Source organism: Aspergillus pseudoviridinutans (assembly GCF_018340605.1).
Source record: "Aspergillus pseudoviridinutans IFM 55266 DNA, scaffold_8, whole genome shotgun sequence".
Classification (NCBI taxonomy): domain Eukaryota; kingdom Fungi; phylum Ascomycota; class Eurotiomycetes; order Eurotiales; family Aspergillaceae; genus Aspergillus; species Aspergillus pseudoviridinutans.
The window spans coordinates 1493858-1512928 of NW_025091288.1; the positions used below are offsets into that span (position 1 = coordinate 1493858).

The 19071-nt window shown below is 50.2% G+C and overlaps 6 protein-coding genes across 6 annotated transcripts; 2 read left to right on the plus strand and 4 right to left on the minus strand.

The window, feature by feature from the left end:
- Window positions 1-525: 525 nt before the first annotated feature.
- Asppvi_010600 (peptidyl-prolyl cis-trans isomerase cyp6) lies at window positions 526-2144 on the minus strand (the record flags this gene model as incomplete). The annotated part of the gene is made up of 4 exons (XM_043306439.1): window positions 526-936; window positions 995-1191; window positions 1247-1947; window positions 2065-2144. The coding sequence occupies 4 exons, from the start codon at window positions 2142-2144 to the stop codon at window positions 526-528; spliced, it is 1389 nt and encodes a 462-aa protein (XP_043162374.1).
- Window positions 2145-5864: 3720 nt separating this feature from the next.
- On the plus strand, window positions 5865-6959 carry Asppvi_010601 (uncharacterized protein; the record flags this gene model as incomplete). Its single annotated transcript, XM_043306440.1, has 1 exon — window positions 5865-6959. One exon carries the CDS (start codon window positions 5865-5867, stop codon window positions 6957-6959), a length of 1095 nt encoding a protein of 364 aa, XP_043162375.1.
- A 1284-nt stretch (window positions 6960-8243) lies between these two features.
- On the minus strand, window positions 8244-9074 carry Asppvi_010602 (40S ribosomal protein eS24; the record flags this gene model as incomplete). The annotated part of the gene is made up of 3 exons (XM_043306441.1): window positions 8244-8320; window positions 8440-8687; window positions 8998-9074. The coding sequence occupies 3 exons, from the start codon at window positions 9072-9074 to the stop codon at window positions 8244-8246; spliced, it is 402 nt and encodes a 133-aa protein (XP_043162376.1).
- A 329-nt stretch (window positions 9075-9403) lies between these two features.
- Window positions 9404-10869, plus strand: Asppvi_010603 (protein-lysine N-methyltransferase; the record flags this gene model as incomplete). Its single annotated transcript, XM_043306442.1, has 4 exons — window positions 9404-9688; window positions 9830-10441; window positions 10551-10686; window positions 10745-10869. The coding sequence occupies 4 exons, from the start codon at window positions 9404-9406 to the stop codon at window positions 10867-10869; spliced, it is 1158 nt and encodes a 385-aa protein (XP_043162377.1).
- Window positions 10870-11355: 486 nt separating this feature from the next.
- Asppvi_010604 (uncharacterized protein) lies at window positions 11356-13584 on the minus strand (the record flags this gene model as incomplete). The annotated part of the gene is made up of 1 exon (XM_043306443.1): window positions 11356-13584. One exon carries the CDS (start codon window positions 13582-13584, stop codon window positions 11356-11358), a length of 2229 nt encoding a protein of 742 aa, XP_043162378.1.
- A 1517-nt stretch (window positions 13585-15101) lies between these two features.
- On the minus strand, window positions 15102-17486 carry Asppvi_010605 (putative Ran-binding protein (RanBP10); the record flags this gene model as incomplete). Its single annotated transcript, XM_043306444.1, has 6 exons — window positions 15102-15232; window positions 15295-15810; window positions 15877-16123; window positions 16182-16312; window positions 16375-16601; window positions 16675-17486. The coding sequence occupies 6 exons, from the start codon at window positions 17484-17486 to the stop codon at window positions 15102-15104; spliced, it is 2064 nt and encodes a 687-aa protein (XP_043162379.1).
- Between the last annotated feature and the right edge of the window lie 1585 nt (window positions 17487-19071).

A 19071-nucleotide genomic window follows, 5' to 3' on the forward strand; every position in this document is an offset into this window, starting at 1 on the left:
TAACTTCTATCTACCCCTCAGTATTTCACCATCCCCTGACCGCCAGGAAGACGAAACCATTAGTTTGATCTTCTGCTATTATTTTTAGGTGGCATGGCCGACCCAGTCCTACGAATGATATAAATATCAGCTCTGACTGTCTCGATTCGAGCTCCCTGAATGGCTCTTTGGACCTCTGGGTCCTTCAGGGCGGGGCAAACCATCCGCAGGCCCAGTTTCACCGAACTAGTGGCCAATAGACAAATAATAGGAGAAAAGAAGGTACTAGTTCTAGTGCCACACGATGTATCTACGTTTTCTAAGAGGACGAGGCCCTTACGAGGTCAAGGTACAATTCCATGTCGATGAGCGAGTTAATATAGATCGGGCCAATTGATTTGATATGAAGACTAAAATTACATTCCGCATTACGAACAAAACTCCAGACATCAAGTGCCCTCATCAATTCTTAAAGACAAAGGTTGCCCTTGATGTAGGGCGACTCGTATAGGGTTTCCAATACTTCATCTCTTTCCAAAACGGAAATCAGCGACGTCGCCTTTCTCGATATCGGTCATCATCGCGACGATCACGCCGCTCGTCATCGTAGGGCCTCTCACGATTTCTATCGCGATAGGAGTCTTCTCGCTGAGGACTTCGGCTGTCAGATCTACCCCGGTACCGGTTCCGATGCGAGTCCCGTCTCGGGCTGCGACTGTCTTTTCTGTCCCGATAAGAGCCTCTTTTGGGACTTCGACTGTACCGTCGCTCTCGAGAAGCCGGCCGTCTTCTAGCTTCACCTTTATCAAACACCATGCCATAATCATCCCGCTCGCGGACGTTGTCAGTCGCCCGATACTGCCGCTTCTTCTCAAGCTCAGCTACGCCACCGAAGCCGCCTCTTTGGCTGCGTTTAGATATGGTAGCATTTCGCCAGCTTTCTGACAGTTTTGATACCTGTAATGTCCTTATTAGAGACTACTGTTCAAAGAGAAGTGCTCGTAATCAGACTCACACTCTGCGAAAAATCAACATGTATACGATGATCGTCGATCAGAACTCCTTGCATCTTGAAGTAAGCCTGTTCGCAATCCTTCTGATTTTCGAACTCGATAAAAGCATACTGTAGACTGTCACCGGTTCGTTTATCTCTGATGACTTCGCAGGACAGAATCGGCCCGAACCGACTGAAGATCAGTTGAAGATCCTCATCTGAACTCACAGTTAGCGGCAACCCATTCTACAAAATTGTGGGAAAGACAAATACCTTGAGTAACAGGATTCAGCTTGCAAACAAAGAGCACATTCTCGGGAGGCTTGACCTCTGCGAATGGAAGATCACCAACCATTTCCAGCGTCAATGCTTGCGCTCTTGCCTCGCGCTCTCGCCGCAGCTTTTCCATCGCCTCCTCATCCATGTTGTCATCAAGATCCTCATCATCAGCAATCCTTACAGTCGCTAGTTGTGCTTTTGAAGGCAAAGGACTTTCAGCTGKCACCACTAAGCCAGGAGGGTCATCGTAAGGGTCATCGAGGATGACTGTATGGCGGATACGGATATCTTTCAGCGGGCGACCTCGGTCGTCAATAAAGGCGCCGTTGATCTTTTCAAGCACATCGAAGCCCTCCACAACTTTCCCGAAGATCGCTGCTTTCCCATCCAGATAGTCGAGGTTGTCCCCAAGCGTGACGATGAATTGACTTGCAGCGAGGCGCTCGTCGGGATCGTGCGAGGAAGGTACTGTTGCCATACTGACGGTTCCGCGCTCGGTGTGCTTCAGGTTTGGGGACAGCTTCAGCGGAAATGTTCTCTTGACGGGGCCTTCCATCAAGCCCCATATCGACGACCCGCCATCGCTTTCCGGGGAATCGGGACCGAGGGGATCACCAGTCTGGAAGGTGAAATTTTTCTGAACGCTATGAACTGGCGAGAAATTGTAATATTTGACTTTGCATAGCTTCAGGAAGCTATATCGGCAGAAAATGGATTGCTTAGTTTCTAGTTCAGCCACTCGACATTGTAACAACAGGCGCAGACCAAGGAAATCACCACAAACAAAGAATGGGGGTGTTGGGACGACCTACTTTTCACATGCCTTAGGAGACTCATCAACCAGAAGGTCAATGACAATATCGCCAAGAGAGGTCTCCAAAAGTACGCTCATGATGTTCTACTAGCGGCTGCAGTCGATGTCGCAAAGATCGACGCTGCGCTCGCTCGGCAGGTAGCTGGAAACGGAAACGGTGTAGAAGATTCGTACGAAAACCAGATAGAACTGACAAGGATATGGTTGATAGCTGGGGCAAATAAATAAGTTAAAGGCCCAAGTATCAGAGTCGGTGTGCGAGAGGGACTGAAAATAGTACAGGTAGGTAGAATGAGTGACGAGTTGGAGGTGATTTGCAAGGCGCGTGTGAAACTAAGGTGAGGTGCAACTTTCGCGGACGACCCGCCCCCGAAGAAAGTAAATCCACACCACATACCTGCGTCGATCCCTCAAGCTACTGTAATCCATCTACCACACACCACACACCACACATTAGTCTATTACCCGGGGATGGGACCTTGTCGCCTTTGCGATAATTGCAGCGAATCCTAGTTCTTCACGATCGATGAGACGTCGATGGAGGCTTTGACTGTCATACGCGCCTTGGAAACGAATCCTCACTCCCCGTCAATGAGAATCGACCGTTTCGAGGTTCTTGCACCTTCGGAGGCCTCATCCGGTGCCTTCTTGTGTAACCCGTTGCCTATCTGAATCGGCAGCATATCGTCGGGGGTTCCCCGCTGGATGGGAAAGTCCTCGGGTATTCAAATCAACTTGCGGGTCAGAGTCAGTCACTGTTTGCTGCTGCAACTAATTCAGTCCTGTCAATCCAGATGGCTTGGAGACGCAGTCGTTTGGCTCCAACTGGGATTATTTATTGACACGAAATCTAATGACAATCTAGTCCTATGATGGAATTGCCATTATTCTTCAGGTTACCATCTCCAAAGACAATGCTGATGTATCACTCTGCTCTGCCTCTTTGCCGTGCGAGTTTCACAGCAGAGGCGTTGAAAAAGAAGGAATGACAACGGGATGTCCTGCAGTACTAGATCCTACAGCGTCAACGAGTCGCTCCTTGAAAACGGAAAAGCAGCAATGGCAGGATGCTCGTTTTCAAAAACGCACGTGGATGTTGTTGGACCTACTCCTACTTTTGGACAGGCTGTGACTAATTTTTGAGAGCGGACAAGGAGCTATGGAGAAGTTTCATGGAGAAGTTTCACTAACTTCTCTTGTCCTGTGGCTGGTCCTAATCCCAACAGCGGTCAATTTTGACCTGATTTTCTACAGGAGACAATGCACAAGCTTTTCGCATTCCCCTTTTGATTCTAATTCTAACGTCCGGAAATGAAGTCACTTTACCCGACCACGTCGCATTGGCGAATGAACTGCCGGTGCAGCGTCGGCAAGTCCAGGTTGGACACATGTTTGAGCATGGTTCTGTTCTGTCAATTGGATTGAACGAAAGCAAACACTAAATAAGGCAAGACAGGGCAAACATTCTGTTGTTGGAGGCCGAATCCAAAAATGGCAATCAAGACTATTGGCTTCTTTGAGGAGTAGTCTATTAGGACTTTGGCTATGCCAACATGGATCTCAGATTGAGACCTTTCCAGTTAGGATATGGATTGCAGTGCAAAACTCTGTTCGTGTGGGTTGCCAGCCAGGCATTAGCAGGCTGTGGCAGTCTGAGAAGATACTGTCTTCCATGAACCCCTGAACTTCGTGCATACTAAACTGTCCCTGGCCCCACGCCCCTGCTATTTTCTTGTTTGACAGAAGCCCAGTTTTGCATAATCATTTTGTGATTTGTTATTGTGTTCTGGATTCTCTGGTGGTCTAAGAACCCTGTCCCCTCTTTCTTGTTTCCTTAGACTCCGCTTCTTGTTTTCGACCTGTCCAGTGTTCGAGAAGCACTTGCAGACATAAGGGGACTACTCAGCCACTCCTAGGTAATCATACAGCGCCACTGACTTGGAAATCATGCCAAGTCTGCCATTCCTGCCAAGTCTCGCTTCTTGATTCATTCAGTCATGGTCTTGAGCTCCTATTAGCCTTGTGCGGCTCGATCACGTCGATGCAAGCCTAAGCATTGGTCCGAACCAAGCTGGGTGTCTAGGAATCGAGCTATCCGAGACATCAAACTGAGCTCCTTAGGACTATGCGTTTGCGTGTAGCGCGAGTCCGTAAGGCAACCGTTTCCACATCCGCAAACACATCCATATGTGTTCAAGTGAATGCTCGCGACTGCAGCCATTCTTGACACTTGACTCAGATTAGGGGCTGATGTCAAAAGTACTGGCAGAGTCTTGACCTCCTAGAATATGTTTGTTTGATGCTAAAGACTGGCAAAGCCTGACCAATAGGCTTTCCAACCAGCAACTATTTCAACGGGCAAACATGCTTCTTTATTCTTTCTTCCACCTCGGGAGACTAGATAGATACTACTCTTCGGAGTTCATGCCATCGTAATCCGCGGCTGTCCGCTCTCTTGATTTGGCGTATCACTTTATATGCGCTTGGAGAGAGGAAGTACAGTCTTCCTGAGACAAGGCTCCTGGAGGAGAAGACTACGGTGGAGCTCCTTTTTGGTGGCAATTGATTGGGGATCTTGCGCAGAGAGCTCAAAGTCCTCCAGCCCAGAGTACTAGGCCCTTCTGTGGTTACCATCAGGTCATGTTCGTCTCGTGCAACGTTACTCTGTGAAACAGAACCTCTAAAACGCCTTTGATTCTGTCTGTCTGGCCTTCTATCAGCGTGCTTCTGGGGAGTCCAATCTACTTGTCGTTGGACCTAAATGCGACACGGAATAATGCATATGCTCTCCTGGTACAACAAAAGACTGAAGATTCAGGTATCAAACTGACCATCCTCCTGGCCTAGTCACTGAGAACACTTGAGGTAAGCTTATGACTGATCTATGATTCCCCTTCGAATGGTCCAGTCAGAAGGTGTGGGAATAAGAGCCCAAGATAATTTCCTTTGTTCAGAAAAAAAGAAAAAGGAAAAAGGAAACCCCAGACATTCATAATTATGGCCCACACATTGACTTAAATCAGACCTTGATTCCGATTGAAGGGCAACCCCCCCTCTCATCTTTCCCCGGTCACTTTTCCAGTCTCTACCTGAGGCAGACGGAACATGCTGGACACAATCATCCCTAATTCATAGACCTCCTCCAAGTTCCCAGCTAACTTATGAGAGGAGCCGTCCTGAACCCCCTCGGACCTGTCTTGACTTGAATGTGTGAGTCTCAGACTCAGGAACAATCCAACACTAATCGGCGAAGTCATGGCCCATTCTTACTACCCCTCTGGGGATGAGGTTGGTCTTGATCAGCAATCCAGACATGAGGCTCATTCAATATCACCATCAACTGGACCCGATGGCCAACAGGAGATGGTGGAGAGAGGCACAAGTTCCGTGAGTCCTGCTCTAGAGATCAACGGCAGAAGTCKGAACTCTACCAGGCGCCGTACCCAAGTCGCAGTAAGTAGTGTATAGTTTCGGTAGCCTTTGAACAGAAAGAGGAAATCATTTCCTGACACTCGCAGTGCAATCGATGTCGCAAAAGGAAGATCAAATGCAGCGGGGATATTGGTGACGGACAAGGATGTTCGAACTGCCGGGCCTCTGGCAATCATAATTGCCAGTTCTTAAGGGTAAGATGACACTAGCCCCCCCCCCCCCCCCCGAGGGATACGTTCTCACTGAGGTTGACGAGCTGATATTTGCAAGGTCAATTCATCAATGCTCCAAACGAAAGATTCCGGGTGGCCGTCTGCGCTAAATGCTACGGTTTCTTCCCCCCAGAGACTAGGAGTTTATGCACATATGGTCCAAAACTCTGGACTAGTACCAACGAACACCCTCGGTGTGCGGCTTGGGCCCTTCTCGCGGTCATCTGGTTACGATCTAGGGACCTTCAACTCTCAGCATCCACCTAGTCGACAGCCTTTCAGTCTTGATCATACGACCAACTACGAGAATGAGCCGACTGCATACAATCCTCAGTCATCATACATGTTCCCCAGCTCGCATCAAGGTATCCTGCCTGACTATTGCGGCCTTGCATGGAACACCAAGGCATGGAATTCTAACGTCCAGGTGAATAACGCCCAGAGCGGAGCAGCATTTCCTACCCAAGATGCAGAGAATACATTTACCCCATCCTCATATCCCTTCTTGTTCTCAGCTCAAGGGACTCAATCGACTGACGTTCCAATGACATGCACGCCGTCGGATGGACAAGGCGCCGCTCGGACATTACCAAAAGTATCCGGCCGCAGCCAGCTCCAGATGGGTATGTCTTCTCCAAGCGCGACTCCTGAAGCCATGTCAGGATTGCTGTTATCCCCGGAATATAGATATGGACATCATCTAGCCGCAAGAGCCTCCATCTCGAGTAGTGGCCTTCCGAGCATGCAACTTGGCTTGAACGGGAACTTTGGTGGTAACTCCCTGAACCAGACAAGGAAGGGGAGTCAGTCAAGTGCTCCGGACATAATGTTCGATTATCTGCCCATAACGTCGGTCGGAACGCCCTCACACCTTGGTCCCTCTACTGGTACAGCACTCAATGCGTTCGAGACGCTTGATTCAGCCGATGACTTCCGAGCGGCCACCGAAGGCCGATCAACAAGATCATTTTCCCGGGACAACGGACGTTTCATATCTATGATGGGCTGTGGCTCAGATATCTACGGATATAGCAGCAGTGAAAAGAGCAAGAACCGGTCTGAGACGGGCGATACTGGATCCACGGCCACCCTGATGAACGGTCTTCCCTACACGCGCCCGAGGCATGCCGATACTCATAGCACCATACCATTCGATCTCCTTGCGACCGATGTCCTACCGGAATATCGGGCATCGGCCGAGCTGCAGCGAACATCCGTCTCAGCTTTGAGTAACCCGGGCGGATTCTAAGTAGGCCTCGTCTCTAATTTGCAAACCAATAAGGGACCCGTTGGGATAGGGAAGTCTGGCGCAGAAAAGGCTGGTCTCTGCTTCTCGACTCTGATGGCTGGTTTGCGATCTTCTCATTTTCTTGATTTCATTTGTATTTCTCACATCTTTTCTTCTCGCCCATTTGGCGGCGATCCTAGTATCTGTCGAACCTTGCTGCCTGCGCCTGACTGTGCTTTTCTGCACTTGGACAGATCGAGATGTTACACTAATATTGGAGGTTGTAGAGTATTGGTCCAGGGTGGGCGATTTTCGTGTCTACCTTCCTTCTTTTCATGCGTCTGATGTTTGTTAGGGAACTAGCGGCCTGGGTGGCAGATTCCTTTCTTTCTCCTCTTCTTTCGATCACAATGTGGCGGCAGTTTGCTTTGCTCTCTTTTGAGATGTCCTTTTACCTGTTATAATTTGTCATATTCCATCTATAATCGGACTGAGTAGCACAAAGAGTGCCTGTGGCTAGACTGCCTGATCTCCGCTGGGAATGACAATAATTGCCTACGTTTGAGCACCAAAATATGTTGTTTGTCGTATAAAGACATGTCATATCCATCACGCCAGTCTATGTATGTTAGTCTGGTTGATCGACTTCGCATACCAGTAGCTGAAGCAAGAATGATATGTAACAGAAGAGATGATTGCAATCATTACCACAGGGTTGTAACGTTGTATATGATTCCAAAAGTCGGTTTGTTCGAGGACCAAACGTAACCGGCCGTTGAGTATTGCGCTAAACCCTAGTAGCTACGAAACATGAGACAAATACGCATTTCTTGCGAAACAGCAGTAGCCTACGGCCGAGCCAGTATCTACCAGCGTCCAAAAGCAGACCAAAAACAGAGACAAGGAATAACCGGAGCAGATCTTTTGTTGCTTTTTTAAATAGTACATCGACCGAGTCCCGATGTTGGAGGCTTCTGAATTGAGTGACTTGCGGTAGGAGCTGCTGGTAAGAGAGATGATTGAAGGATGCCTGTTCTGGTTCAGGAAACCAGAGGCGATAGAGAGAGGAAGGAGGAAAGAGAGAGAAAAAGAAAAAAGGAAAATGAATTTTCATCCCAGAGAATTACCCCAAATCTCGAATTTTCCCTGTCTGTATCGTCATGGTCATGATAAAGGGCGTAACAGTATGCGCCACCGAAACCACCGCTATTATCACATCCAGCAGGGTCAGCCCCTGGCCGCGTCGTCCGCCCCCATATCCGAGTCCACCTCCAACTCCTTTCACCAGGATCAAGCCGAATGCATTTAGTCCTTGCTCTTCTTGGGTCCCTTGGTCTTGGCGGTACCACGGAACTTCTTGGAACGGTTCTTCCGTTGCTTGCCTATAAATCGGGAAGAGAGATTAGCAATGCTAGACTGAGTAACCCCCAGAGATATGAAAGACATGTATGCATGTCTAATTCAATCTCGAGGGGGTGAGCGGGCGGTGGCTCAAACGTACGCTGCTGTCTGCTGGCCTTCTCGATCTTAGTAGCGGCACCGATGCGAACCAGGCGGTAGTGAGGCTCGAACTTCTTCAGGGCCTCGTGGGAGTCGTAGACGAGGGCGAAGCCAGTGCTCTTGCCACCACCGTACTGGGTGCGGAAACCGAAGACGGAGACCTGGTCCTTGTTGGCCTTGTACAGCTCGGCGAGCTTCTCGCGGAGCTCGTCCTTGGAGACATTAGCGCGGTTGGGGTGGAGGACGTCCCTGTAAGTCGATGTTAGAATCATCATCAAACTCATCATCACCATCACAACAAAGAATGTCCTTTGCTCTGTGCGTTGAGAATTTCCAGGTCCTTCCCCCGTCATAGTATTCCAAAGGTGATAAATGAACCGATCATCTCCGTTATCATCGCCATTTGTTGCCTTTGTAATTTTTGCCGTTCCGCATATTCCACACTCAAAATCTTCTCTTCCAGCACACAAAATCACTTTCAAAAAAATATTGACCAGAAGGGACCCTCTCCCTGGAAATTCTCAAGCGCGTGATAGGGAGGAAGAAAAGGGCTCCTTACACGACCATCTGCTTTCTGGCGAGCAGGGGGTTGCGGATGAACTTGCGAGTCCGCAGGGTAACGGGAGTATCGGCCATGATTGCGGTGAGTGGGATTGACGAGAAAGTTGAATCACCAGCGGCGAGAATCTGCGAGCGAGAAAAGGAGCAGAAACTCGACAGGGACGAGAGGTTTGGGGGTGTTGTCGAAGTCGCTGCTGTCGTTGCCGGGTTTCGCGAAATGCGATTCAATTTTGCTTCCGTTTCGTTGTGCAGTTCCAGCTGTGGGCTCGGCTAGGGCACCCGCTAGCCTGTTGCGGTTTAGCGTGCACCTGACCCGACCGAGCCATACATTTTGTATTAGGTATGCCTCCATACTTATTTAAGCAGTGTACCTCTTGTAATGAGAAGATATCGTGAAAGGCAATATGTCCCTTCCATCGTCCTCCGTTGAGGATGACGGTGATGGTCAGAATGATAAATGCGTCTCCATTGACAAACTGGTCGCGCAATATTTTCAGCAGGTCGAACCCCACCTGCTAGAATTCCCCGATGGCAGGACTATGATCAAATCTGCCACTCAGTCAGCCCTCTACGAACGAATGTTCAACGAGGCGGTTCTGTGGCCGATTCCCCCCTTGAACTACCGGGCCCGTGTTCTAAAGATTATTTTGTCTATACTGGAAGAGTCCATTTCAGACCCTGAGGAGGATGTATGAAACCCCCTGTACCATGTTCCGTTGAGTAGCCCCGGCTTACACAGCCCTTTGTATGCAATAATTCTGAAATCGACTACCAGTAGACATATCCTTTCATACAATCATGCTCGCATTCTAACATCTCTCTTTTTCTAGGAGATCTCAGATGATCTCATGGAATGCTGGAGCACGCTCGTGACCCAACCAAAGCCATCAGCTCTCCAACAAGCCCAGCAACTGGCCTATGTCAAATACACAGCCCCAGTCCCAGCTTCAGATGCAGATAATGCAGACGGAGCCCCGTCAGAAGAACACAGGAGCAACCGCACAATCATCACCTCCGAATCACGCGGTCTGATCCTCTCCGCAGGGACAACAGGCTTCCGCACCTGGGAAGCAGCCCTGCATCTCGGCTCGTTCCTCTCCACGCCCGCCGGGCAGGCCCTCGTGCGCGGGAACCGGGTCATCGAGCTCGGCGCCGGCACGGGCTTTCTATCCATGTTCTGCGCGAAACATCTCGGCGTGCAGAGCGTCGTCGCCACGGACCGCGAGCCGGCCCTCATCGAAAATATCCGCGATTGTATGCGGCGGAATGAGCTCGACCCTGCTGTCTTTCAGCCTGCCATTTGGGAGTGGGGGACACCCTTGTCTTTGACTCCGTCCGAGCCGGAGGAGGGCGAGGGCAAGGGCGAGGGCGACGCTGCACAGACTGCCGCAGTGTCAGGCAAGGGTGATCTGGCCTTTGACGTTGCACTCGGTGCTGACCTGGTAAGTGCACATGATCATGATAATCCTCTGGTCCGTGGGTTCAATGGCTCGCAGTACAGGCACGGAGAATACAAGACATCGTGCAACCAGACTTGACTAACTAAAAAAGATCTACGACGTCGACCTTGTCCCCCTCCTCCTATCCACCCTCCGCGACCTCTTCGAAAACTACCACCTCCGGGAATTCATCATCTCCGCGACACTCCGGAACCAGGATACCTTCCAGACGTTCCTAAATGCCTGTGGTGAGTACCTCATCAAGTCCAACTGAGGCAGGTTCCCCTTCTAAAGGTTTCTGCGCAGAAACGAACGATTTCCAGGTGGAATGCATGCCGTATCAGTCTCCCTCTGCGGAGACGCAAACTGGTTTCTTCCATTCGACTAGCATTCCCATCCGTACGTATCGGATATCGAGGCGTGTGGTATGACATGCGGTCGTCTTGGGTGGTAGACAATTCACATGATTAATGATGATATCTGGTGTGACACAGTCACGAATACAATCCCTACACTGGTGAAAATGTATACTATTACTGCCAGCCTCTAAGATGAGAGTAGGGCCTGTGCCTTGCGGCAATCTGCATGTCTCCATCGATAGGTGATTTACAAACTGGTAGACCGGTTTGAAGTAAGGCCCTGAATTGTGGCATGTAGCTAAGCATAGAGCCAGGAAGCAAACGAAACATAAGAAAGGGGCAGCTGTAGGGGTATCATATAGACCGTCAAAAAAGGTAAGGAAAAATGTGATAAAAAGAACGGTACTCCAGATCCGTGGCTAGATGCAAAGAATGAAGGGATCATTCGGGTCGTATAACGAGATTCAAATGTAGTAATATAATCGAAAAGCTGAGTATAGAAACGATAGACAACTGAAAACCAGAAGAGAACGAGGATTGGTGGGGCTCCGAGGATAATTACTCGGCCAAGCTCTCCCTCAAAAGTCCCTCATCCAATTGCTCGGGATGCAATGAGACAGGAGCTCGCGGGGGCGGCCGAAGGCCCATGATAGGTCCGGACTGGTTGACACCGGGGTACCTGTATCGTAGATTTGGGACAGCGTCGAAGCTGGCCCTGCTCCTTCTCGCCCCGGCAGAAGACGGACGGGCAGGTTCTGGCGAGGCGGTACTTTCTGGAGGCAAAGCATCCGACTCGGCCTGAGGCTTAGCATTCCCGTCTGCAGAGACTGCAGCGATGCCCCAGCGACCTCGCACCCAGCCTCCCACTCGACGACTCAGCGAAGTCTTCCGGTTCGGAGTGACAGTGGACTCGGTCGAGCCGCTGTCCGCGGACACAGCAGATTGTGTATCCGCGGCGCGGTTTCGGCCTGCAACGGTAGCGAGGAACTTTCTGGGGGAATGCTCGGAGGTCTTTGGTGGCTCTCGGTCCGCCGTGACCGTGCTGGTTGAAATGACGGGCGAAGGCGAGAAGAGCTCCGGGCTAGGCGATATGATGCGGCGAGGAGCACGAATCGGCAAACTGGATTGAAGATGCTCGCTGATTCGCGAAGGGCGCCGACTGGGTGTATGAATGTCCATGCCTGCAATTGAAAAGAGGCTGTCATGGGATTGACGTCTGCGCAGGGTGGGACTGTGCGGCGTTGAGAACAGATCGTCAGAAATTGCGGGAGGCCGGTCAGGGACCGACTCTGCATACTGAGCAGACAAGGAATCCTCCATCTCCTCGGGTATCACCGACTGGAGCGGCATCCGGTCCAGCTCTGCATAGTTCGTATGGTCACCAAAATAGTCGTATGCCATGTGCATCGAATCGTCACCGACTCTCTCTGTGCCATCAAGTCCATCCAGAGGCCGGAAGGGCACATCAAAGGGAACGTTCTTGTGGCGAGAGACCATTACCGGAGACGAGACGGCCGTGCTTTCAGGACTAGTCGGTTGTGACGATTCGAAGCCGCGTTCCACCCGGTCAAAGATGGATGACGCTCGATACCCTGACTGTGGCGAGCTCGCTAACGAGGATTCGGCTGCGGGTGATCGCAGTGACCAACGGCGGGAACCCGCGGCTGGCGGAATTGAAACAGATGTCTGAGACAAAATAGTTGAGGTCGAAGAGACGGACGACTGGTGCTGGTGCGAGGATTTCCGGGACGCCTGGGAGGTCGACGCCGAGTGCATGCCTGTGGTGACTCCCAGAGACCGTCTCTTCTTGGATCGACGAAAGATGGTACTTTTGTCCTTCTTGGAGCCGACGGAGATGGACGGGGTATGGTAATGATGATGAATATGGAATTCTTGCGATACGCGGCGCGATTCTCTCGATTCTAGTTCGTGATCCAATGTCGTTGATGGCAATGGCGGCTCTCGCTCATCGTCTTCACCGGTTGAAGTCAAGGGCTGATGCGACAGGATCTGATGTCGCAGATTCTGCACCTCCTGGTTCGAGCTTTCGAGCATCTCCCTCAGCTCTATGATGCCCATCTGCAGATTCGCATTATCCTGGAGAATATCCCGAACGAAGCGTGAGACGATGTTAGGGTTGCCTTGATTCCGACCTAGCTCCTGCGCGGCAGCAGCGCCCTTTAAGCGTCCAGCCGCACCGTCGAGCTCGCGCTCCACTGCCCTTCTCCGCTCCATGCGCTGGATGAGTTCGGTGTGTCGTTCACGCTCCTCTCGGGCCTCTTTCTCGATTCGGTCGACTTGATCATGCAAATCTCGGAGGGTACATTCAGCCTTCTTCCATCGCTGCACGGCTGACTTGTTATCTTCCTTGGCCACCTGTAAAGTCTCCTGTAGCTTCGACTGCTCAGCCTCCATCTGGGCCAGTTGGACTTCAAGTTCCGCGGCGCGGGCGGCCGACATGGTCACTTTGCGCAGCTCGGCCTCTGTACACTCTAGCGTAGCCGCGAGCGACTTGGCATGAGCGTCCGATTGCGCGACAGCCTTGTTCAGACCATCCAACTGCTCCAACAAACCACGGTTCTCTTCGATGATGCGGGCATTCTCGGCCTCAACCTGGCGCTTCTCACGCTCTAGGTTCTCAATGTTGGCGAGTAACCGCCGGCGGTCCTCCTCCGCCTCGGCCATGTACGATTCATGGCGGTGGAGTAGAGCCTGGAGAGCAAAGGTTAGCGATGACAGGTTCATTGATGGGAGATCCGCTGCAGGTTTATCTGCTTGGACAGCCATGACGGACTATAACACAGTGGGAGAGAATCGGGGACCGCAATCCCTGAGACGCCATGGAGGGCGAGCAACTAAGCAGTAGACACAACGGGTAAGAATAAATGCTCTTGTGCTTTGTAGGGATCTTCGCCTAATCCCCGATATGAACAGGTAATATGGACGAGAATTCCAGTGTCAAAAGCTTAATAATGTAAAGGAAACACCAGGAGAATGTGCGAAAGTATGCGTATATACAATAACTGAGGTATGTGCGCAATCACAACAACCAAATATCAGGCACTTATGATGGAGGCCTGACGTTTGTATAAAGCTTCTTTTCGGGAGACAAAGGGAACGGAAAGAGAAAAGTAAACCACCAACGTACCTGACCCAATCGAGCAGCGGTTTCAAGATCCTTCTCCAATCCCTCCAAGGCAAGATTATTATTATGGAGGAACGCACAGTCATTACGGCCACAACAACAGCGAAGGACAGCTGGAGTCGAGGAGGAGTGGGTAGGAATGCAGGGAACCTGCCCTGCAGGGACCGGACTATGCGGCCGGGGATGAGATTCCATGGCTGAGGAAATCAGGAAAGGAATGCGACCTTCCCAAGGGAGTTCGTCAGTTGATCTCTAGACTGGATAGATAATGAGCTGGCACCCCTTGACGGAGCGATGACTTGGAGCGGAAGCGCCAGTTCATCGAAGCTGAGGTGTTGGTGGGGCAGAGGGAACGATGATATTAGACCATGCAAAGAGATATCATAGAGAGATATGGCGATATGTAGGTGTGATGCTTTTTGTGTAGTTACTGGTACTACGTGATTATTATAAGCAAATAATAACAGTGATGATATACCCAGCAAGAACTGAAGAAAAGCAGGGTCGTTGATTATGCATAAAGGCGGAGAGAACAAAGGGAACATGTGAACCATTGTTATTATTAAGGTACTATGTCTTACCTTGCCTGACCGGGCTATTAGTGGTTACCTTAGGTTCATGAAAATTGTACGGTATTATTACAAAGACATGATACCTACCTTAAGGTACACACCTCTGCTGTGCGACACCTAAGACTATCTTAGCCATTCCTCTTACAGAATTGTATGCAGTATCCAACAGGCATAGTAAAGTTGAAACAACCCTTTTGAGTCACATCCCATGCCAAGGAGGTCGGGTAATTTTGGTCTTTCATTATTAGACACACCGGCAGTCGCTGAGCATTGTCACTGAGACCCAGCCACCACGTTCACATCCCTGCGCAACTCTACGCTACATAGTGCAAGTACTCAGTACTACAACGTTGCCCTGATATTCTTGCGGCCAAATAACTACGTAAGTCAATGCTTCTGTTGACATGGTCGCTTGATCCCTTGAGTAGACTATTCTATGTTGCTTTCACCAACACAGGGTCTCTTGGTCACAGTTCGGACAAGATGCGCCAGACTAGAGGGGAAAGGTTGTAGTTTCATTCTCTGCCACCATGAGCCCTCAAGAAATTACGAATTCGGGTGCTCTTGTCACATCGCTGGCAATCATTTTAAAGCAAAAAATCACTTCGCACATTGATAAACGCCCCAGCGCCGCCCTCTTCGCTAATCTCGTTGACAAGCACCTCTGTCTGTTGATAAAGCCGCTCCAGAGCAGCTGAAGATGGCTTCCCTAGTGATACTAGTAAGAGAATCGGCGTTAGCAATCGACTGCACTGAAGCACACGAAAAAGCACAACTGACCTAGAATGGCAGAATTAAGTTCTTCCGCAATAGCAACGCGTCCCGCAGGATCAAGGTAGTGGCCGTGCACTGATCGTTTCGGATCCTGATAGGCAACCAACGAGAAGATGTCATCCAGCACCTTCTTGTCGCCGCCTCGCTCGTCATTTGGATAATCCATGCGTAACTGCTGCCCGTATTGAACCGCTTCGGTGAGAAGCTCGTGAAACTTCCCCGAGTTCTCGGATTCTTCGGTATCCATGCCCTCGGTTTCCCAGCCGTCACCTTCCTGTAATTGCTCATCAAGTTCCATCTCCTGGTCGAACACCGCACTGCCATCGGAAAGTCCGTTGGATGCTTTGCCTTTTTTCGACGCTGTCAAGGAGAGCTCATTGCAGCGACGCATCATCTCCAGAAATTTCCGGCACCGTAGCTTGAACTGAATGTGAGGATAGCTCTCTAGGACGTTGCCATAGTAGGCATTTGTGTACTTGAGAGCCTTGTCGATGTCACCCTCTAGTATGGCAGCACGAATTTCTACCCGCCGGATTGTCAGTCTGACTTATATATCGACACCCAAAAGAAGCACGTGTGTGATCTTACTCTGTCGGTTGATCGCGTCAAGTCCTTCCTCCACTTCATACTTCGTGAGGGATTCCTTTCCACCATTCTCCAGAGCCGCTGACTCTGCAGCAACCTCTTCTGAGAAAGCCCGAGCGGTATCGACATAGCCTTCATGAGCCAGGAACTGTGCGACTAATTCTTGAAGCAAAGCGTTCTCATCAAGCGGCGGTTGTAGGTTGGCCGTGCTTGTTGCGTAAATCTCCGAATGAATGGAGAACTTCTCTCTCTACGTAATGAAGTCAGACTTTATGCTAACATCCAGCGGAGGTACCTATAGAACATACTTTGACCATGCCGTCAATGTCGAACATGAACGGCTGCTGACCGAAATTGGCGACCAAGTGCACAGGTGGTTGCTTCTTCATCCCCACAGAGGGATAGACTTTCAAATTCCTTAATTCCCGAAAGGCATTTCCTTATCAAGCAAGTTAGTTTGTTTCATTTCAAGTAAACGAACATCAAGGCCTGCGAACATACCGAGGAAGACGCCATTCTTGGTGAAGAAAGCGCACCCGGTGGCAAAGTTAACACCACATCCGACAGTATCATTTGCACCAAACGTCGGGCCGTACGGTCGTCCCTGACCCTGACTCTCCMCGAAAAATGATTTGCCATCGTCGCCGTGGTATGCCCAAGATTCTTGCTCCCACCCGGGAAGCCTCTCAACGGACGCTTTGCTGCTCGAGAACCCGATTCCTATCATCCTGCACACGCTGTCAGCACATCCTCATCAAGCCCGGAAGTTATCACCTCATCAATTCCACGCGTAGTACATACCCTTCCTTGGGTTTTGATAGAATCGTAATCTCAAAGTAATAAATGCCACACTGCGGGGGCATGGGGTGATCCGCACGGACAGCAGCGGCCTCATGGTCGTGCTTGTTAGCCGGACCTGGATACCGGATCTCAAGCCCCCCGTTTGTGAGCTCTAGACCGGAGTATTTATCACTATCGCTCCATCGTGAGGGGAGTGGCATGAGATGATCGTCGTCGCTCGGCGGTTCTCTTTCGATGATATCATACGTCATCCCACGATGGGAAGGAGCTATACGAGGCAAGCTTGCATGGCTAGAGGAAGTCGAGAGAGGGTTTGAAGTAGAAGCGGAAGGTGGAACATCTCGTTGAGAAGCGAGCTTTGTTCGGCGAGCGGCCTCGAGACGAGCGATGTATCGGGAGTTGCGGAGATAGGATGGAGTAAATAATGAGGGATCGGAGAAGCTGCCGGGGTTCTGAAATAATGTATCGTAGCGAGGAAGGTTGGCAAACTTCCGAGAATAAGGAGGAAGCGAATCGCCAGGCGTCGTCCTCCAGGGGGAGTTTAACTGCATATCTGCATCCAAGGCGGAGGAGGAAGGCCTCAGTAGTCGGCCGTCGGGGTAAAAGGGTGGGGTGTATGATGAAGTGGAGTTAGAGATAAGAGGATGGGAAGGAGGACTACTGTTGCTTGGTGGCGAGAGGACAGTCCCGGACAGGACCGAGGCGTAGGAAGAACGGCGTGGAATAGATGAGATGCTTGGACCGGAATATGAAGTTGACAGAGGAGGAGCTCCTCGAGCTCCACTGGCAGGGGGAAAAGGCGCATCGGTCATGCTGTCGTCGTTTCGCGGGATGGAGCAAAAGCCAACGGCCAGGCGGGTACTTTTAGTGAAGAGGGGGGCATCCGACGGCCCTCACGCGAGCTTCTTTCAAGGCAGTACCACGCTCATTCCACGGTTAGCAGCCGATACTCGATCAAATCATCACCGTTTGGTTGATAGAGTAATAAGTTAGTCTTTGATCCTTTTTGACAGCCACCAAACTCTCTGTCTTCTTTAGCTCTGTCCTGTTGTCGCTTGTGGTTCCGTGATACACTGTGTTCGCCGTAGAGGCAGAATCAAGCACAAGTAGCAGCAACGCCAACAACAGTTGGAGAGTCACGATTAATCAGCTCGTCGACAGGAATAAAATCGTAGTAGATAGGGGATGGCGTCAATGTTGACGATACAGTTCTAGCCAGCACAGTACTTCTGAATAAAGAAAGCAATCAAAACCAGAACGTGAACGCCGTGCTAGAGTGACAGAATAGTAAGTAAGAAAGGACAACCTGCAGCAGTGATCGCTACCTGTTCGATGGGAGAAGAATTACTGAACGAGCTTGGAGCGACCGAAGAAGGGGAAGTCGCACGAGACCATGATGGCATGAGAAGGAAGAATTAGGACTGCGGGGAAAGGATGGGGACTGGACGGGGGCTTCTCATTCGGGGTTGGAATGAGATAAAGAGGAGGTAGTGGTATATGCTACATGGGCAATAATAAAAAAGTACATACTCGCAGCGATCTGGTCACCAGACAAGTGGTTGATTCATCAATCCTGGCATTACTGGCTCTACTGAGGTCGGCTGTGCACCACCTTGGACGATCCTACGATGGTATATATGCATCACAGTGTCGCCGACATGACCAGTACGCATCATACCACTCATGGTACTAAGCACATCCGTTTCAGTCGTTTCATTCAAATTATGTACGAGTACATACATAAGTAATAAGCACCAGCAATAAGGCCCCTCCTCTTTTTGATTGACAATCCTGGCTGATTCTAGCAGCTGATCTGACAGTGGCTTCCCTCACTGTCAGAACATCTTCCTGTCAGTTTGTCTTTAAATAGCCAGCAATACTGAATGCGAACTTTCGGAAGGCCAGTGAGAGTGCTATTTCGATACTGTACGCGCATCCAGTCAGAATACCAAGATCTATAGAAAGAATGATGCCAGCAATGACGGGCGTTATCCACTGATGAAGAGGCAGAACGAACGAGGACGGCTGATTAAATTATCCTCACAATCCCCAATATGTAGAATGCATGACACGTTGAAATTATTTTCTCTTTTCTCTAATGCATGGAATTGCCCATGCCCAATATACTCAAACAGACTCAATCATCCGACAGACTCCTGTATACCTGACATATGCAGTGCAAAAGGCCATATCCTAATATCCTCCTTTGGAAACCCTAGTGGTACATAGACAAAGATTAATCGAGCAAGACTAGCACATCAGATGAAGAATCGAGAGTACACCTCTGTCATCCAGCGAAATGTTTGACGCCATGCCGCAATACTGCACATTACCACGAGACGAAAATAGAAGAAAACCAGTAACGATGTGTGACTGACACAAAAACGCCAACGCCGA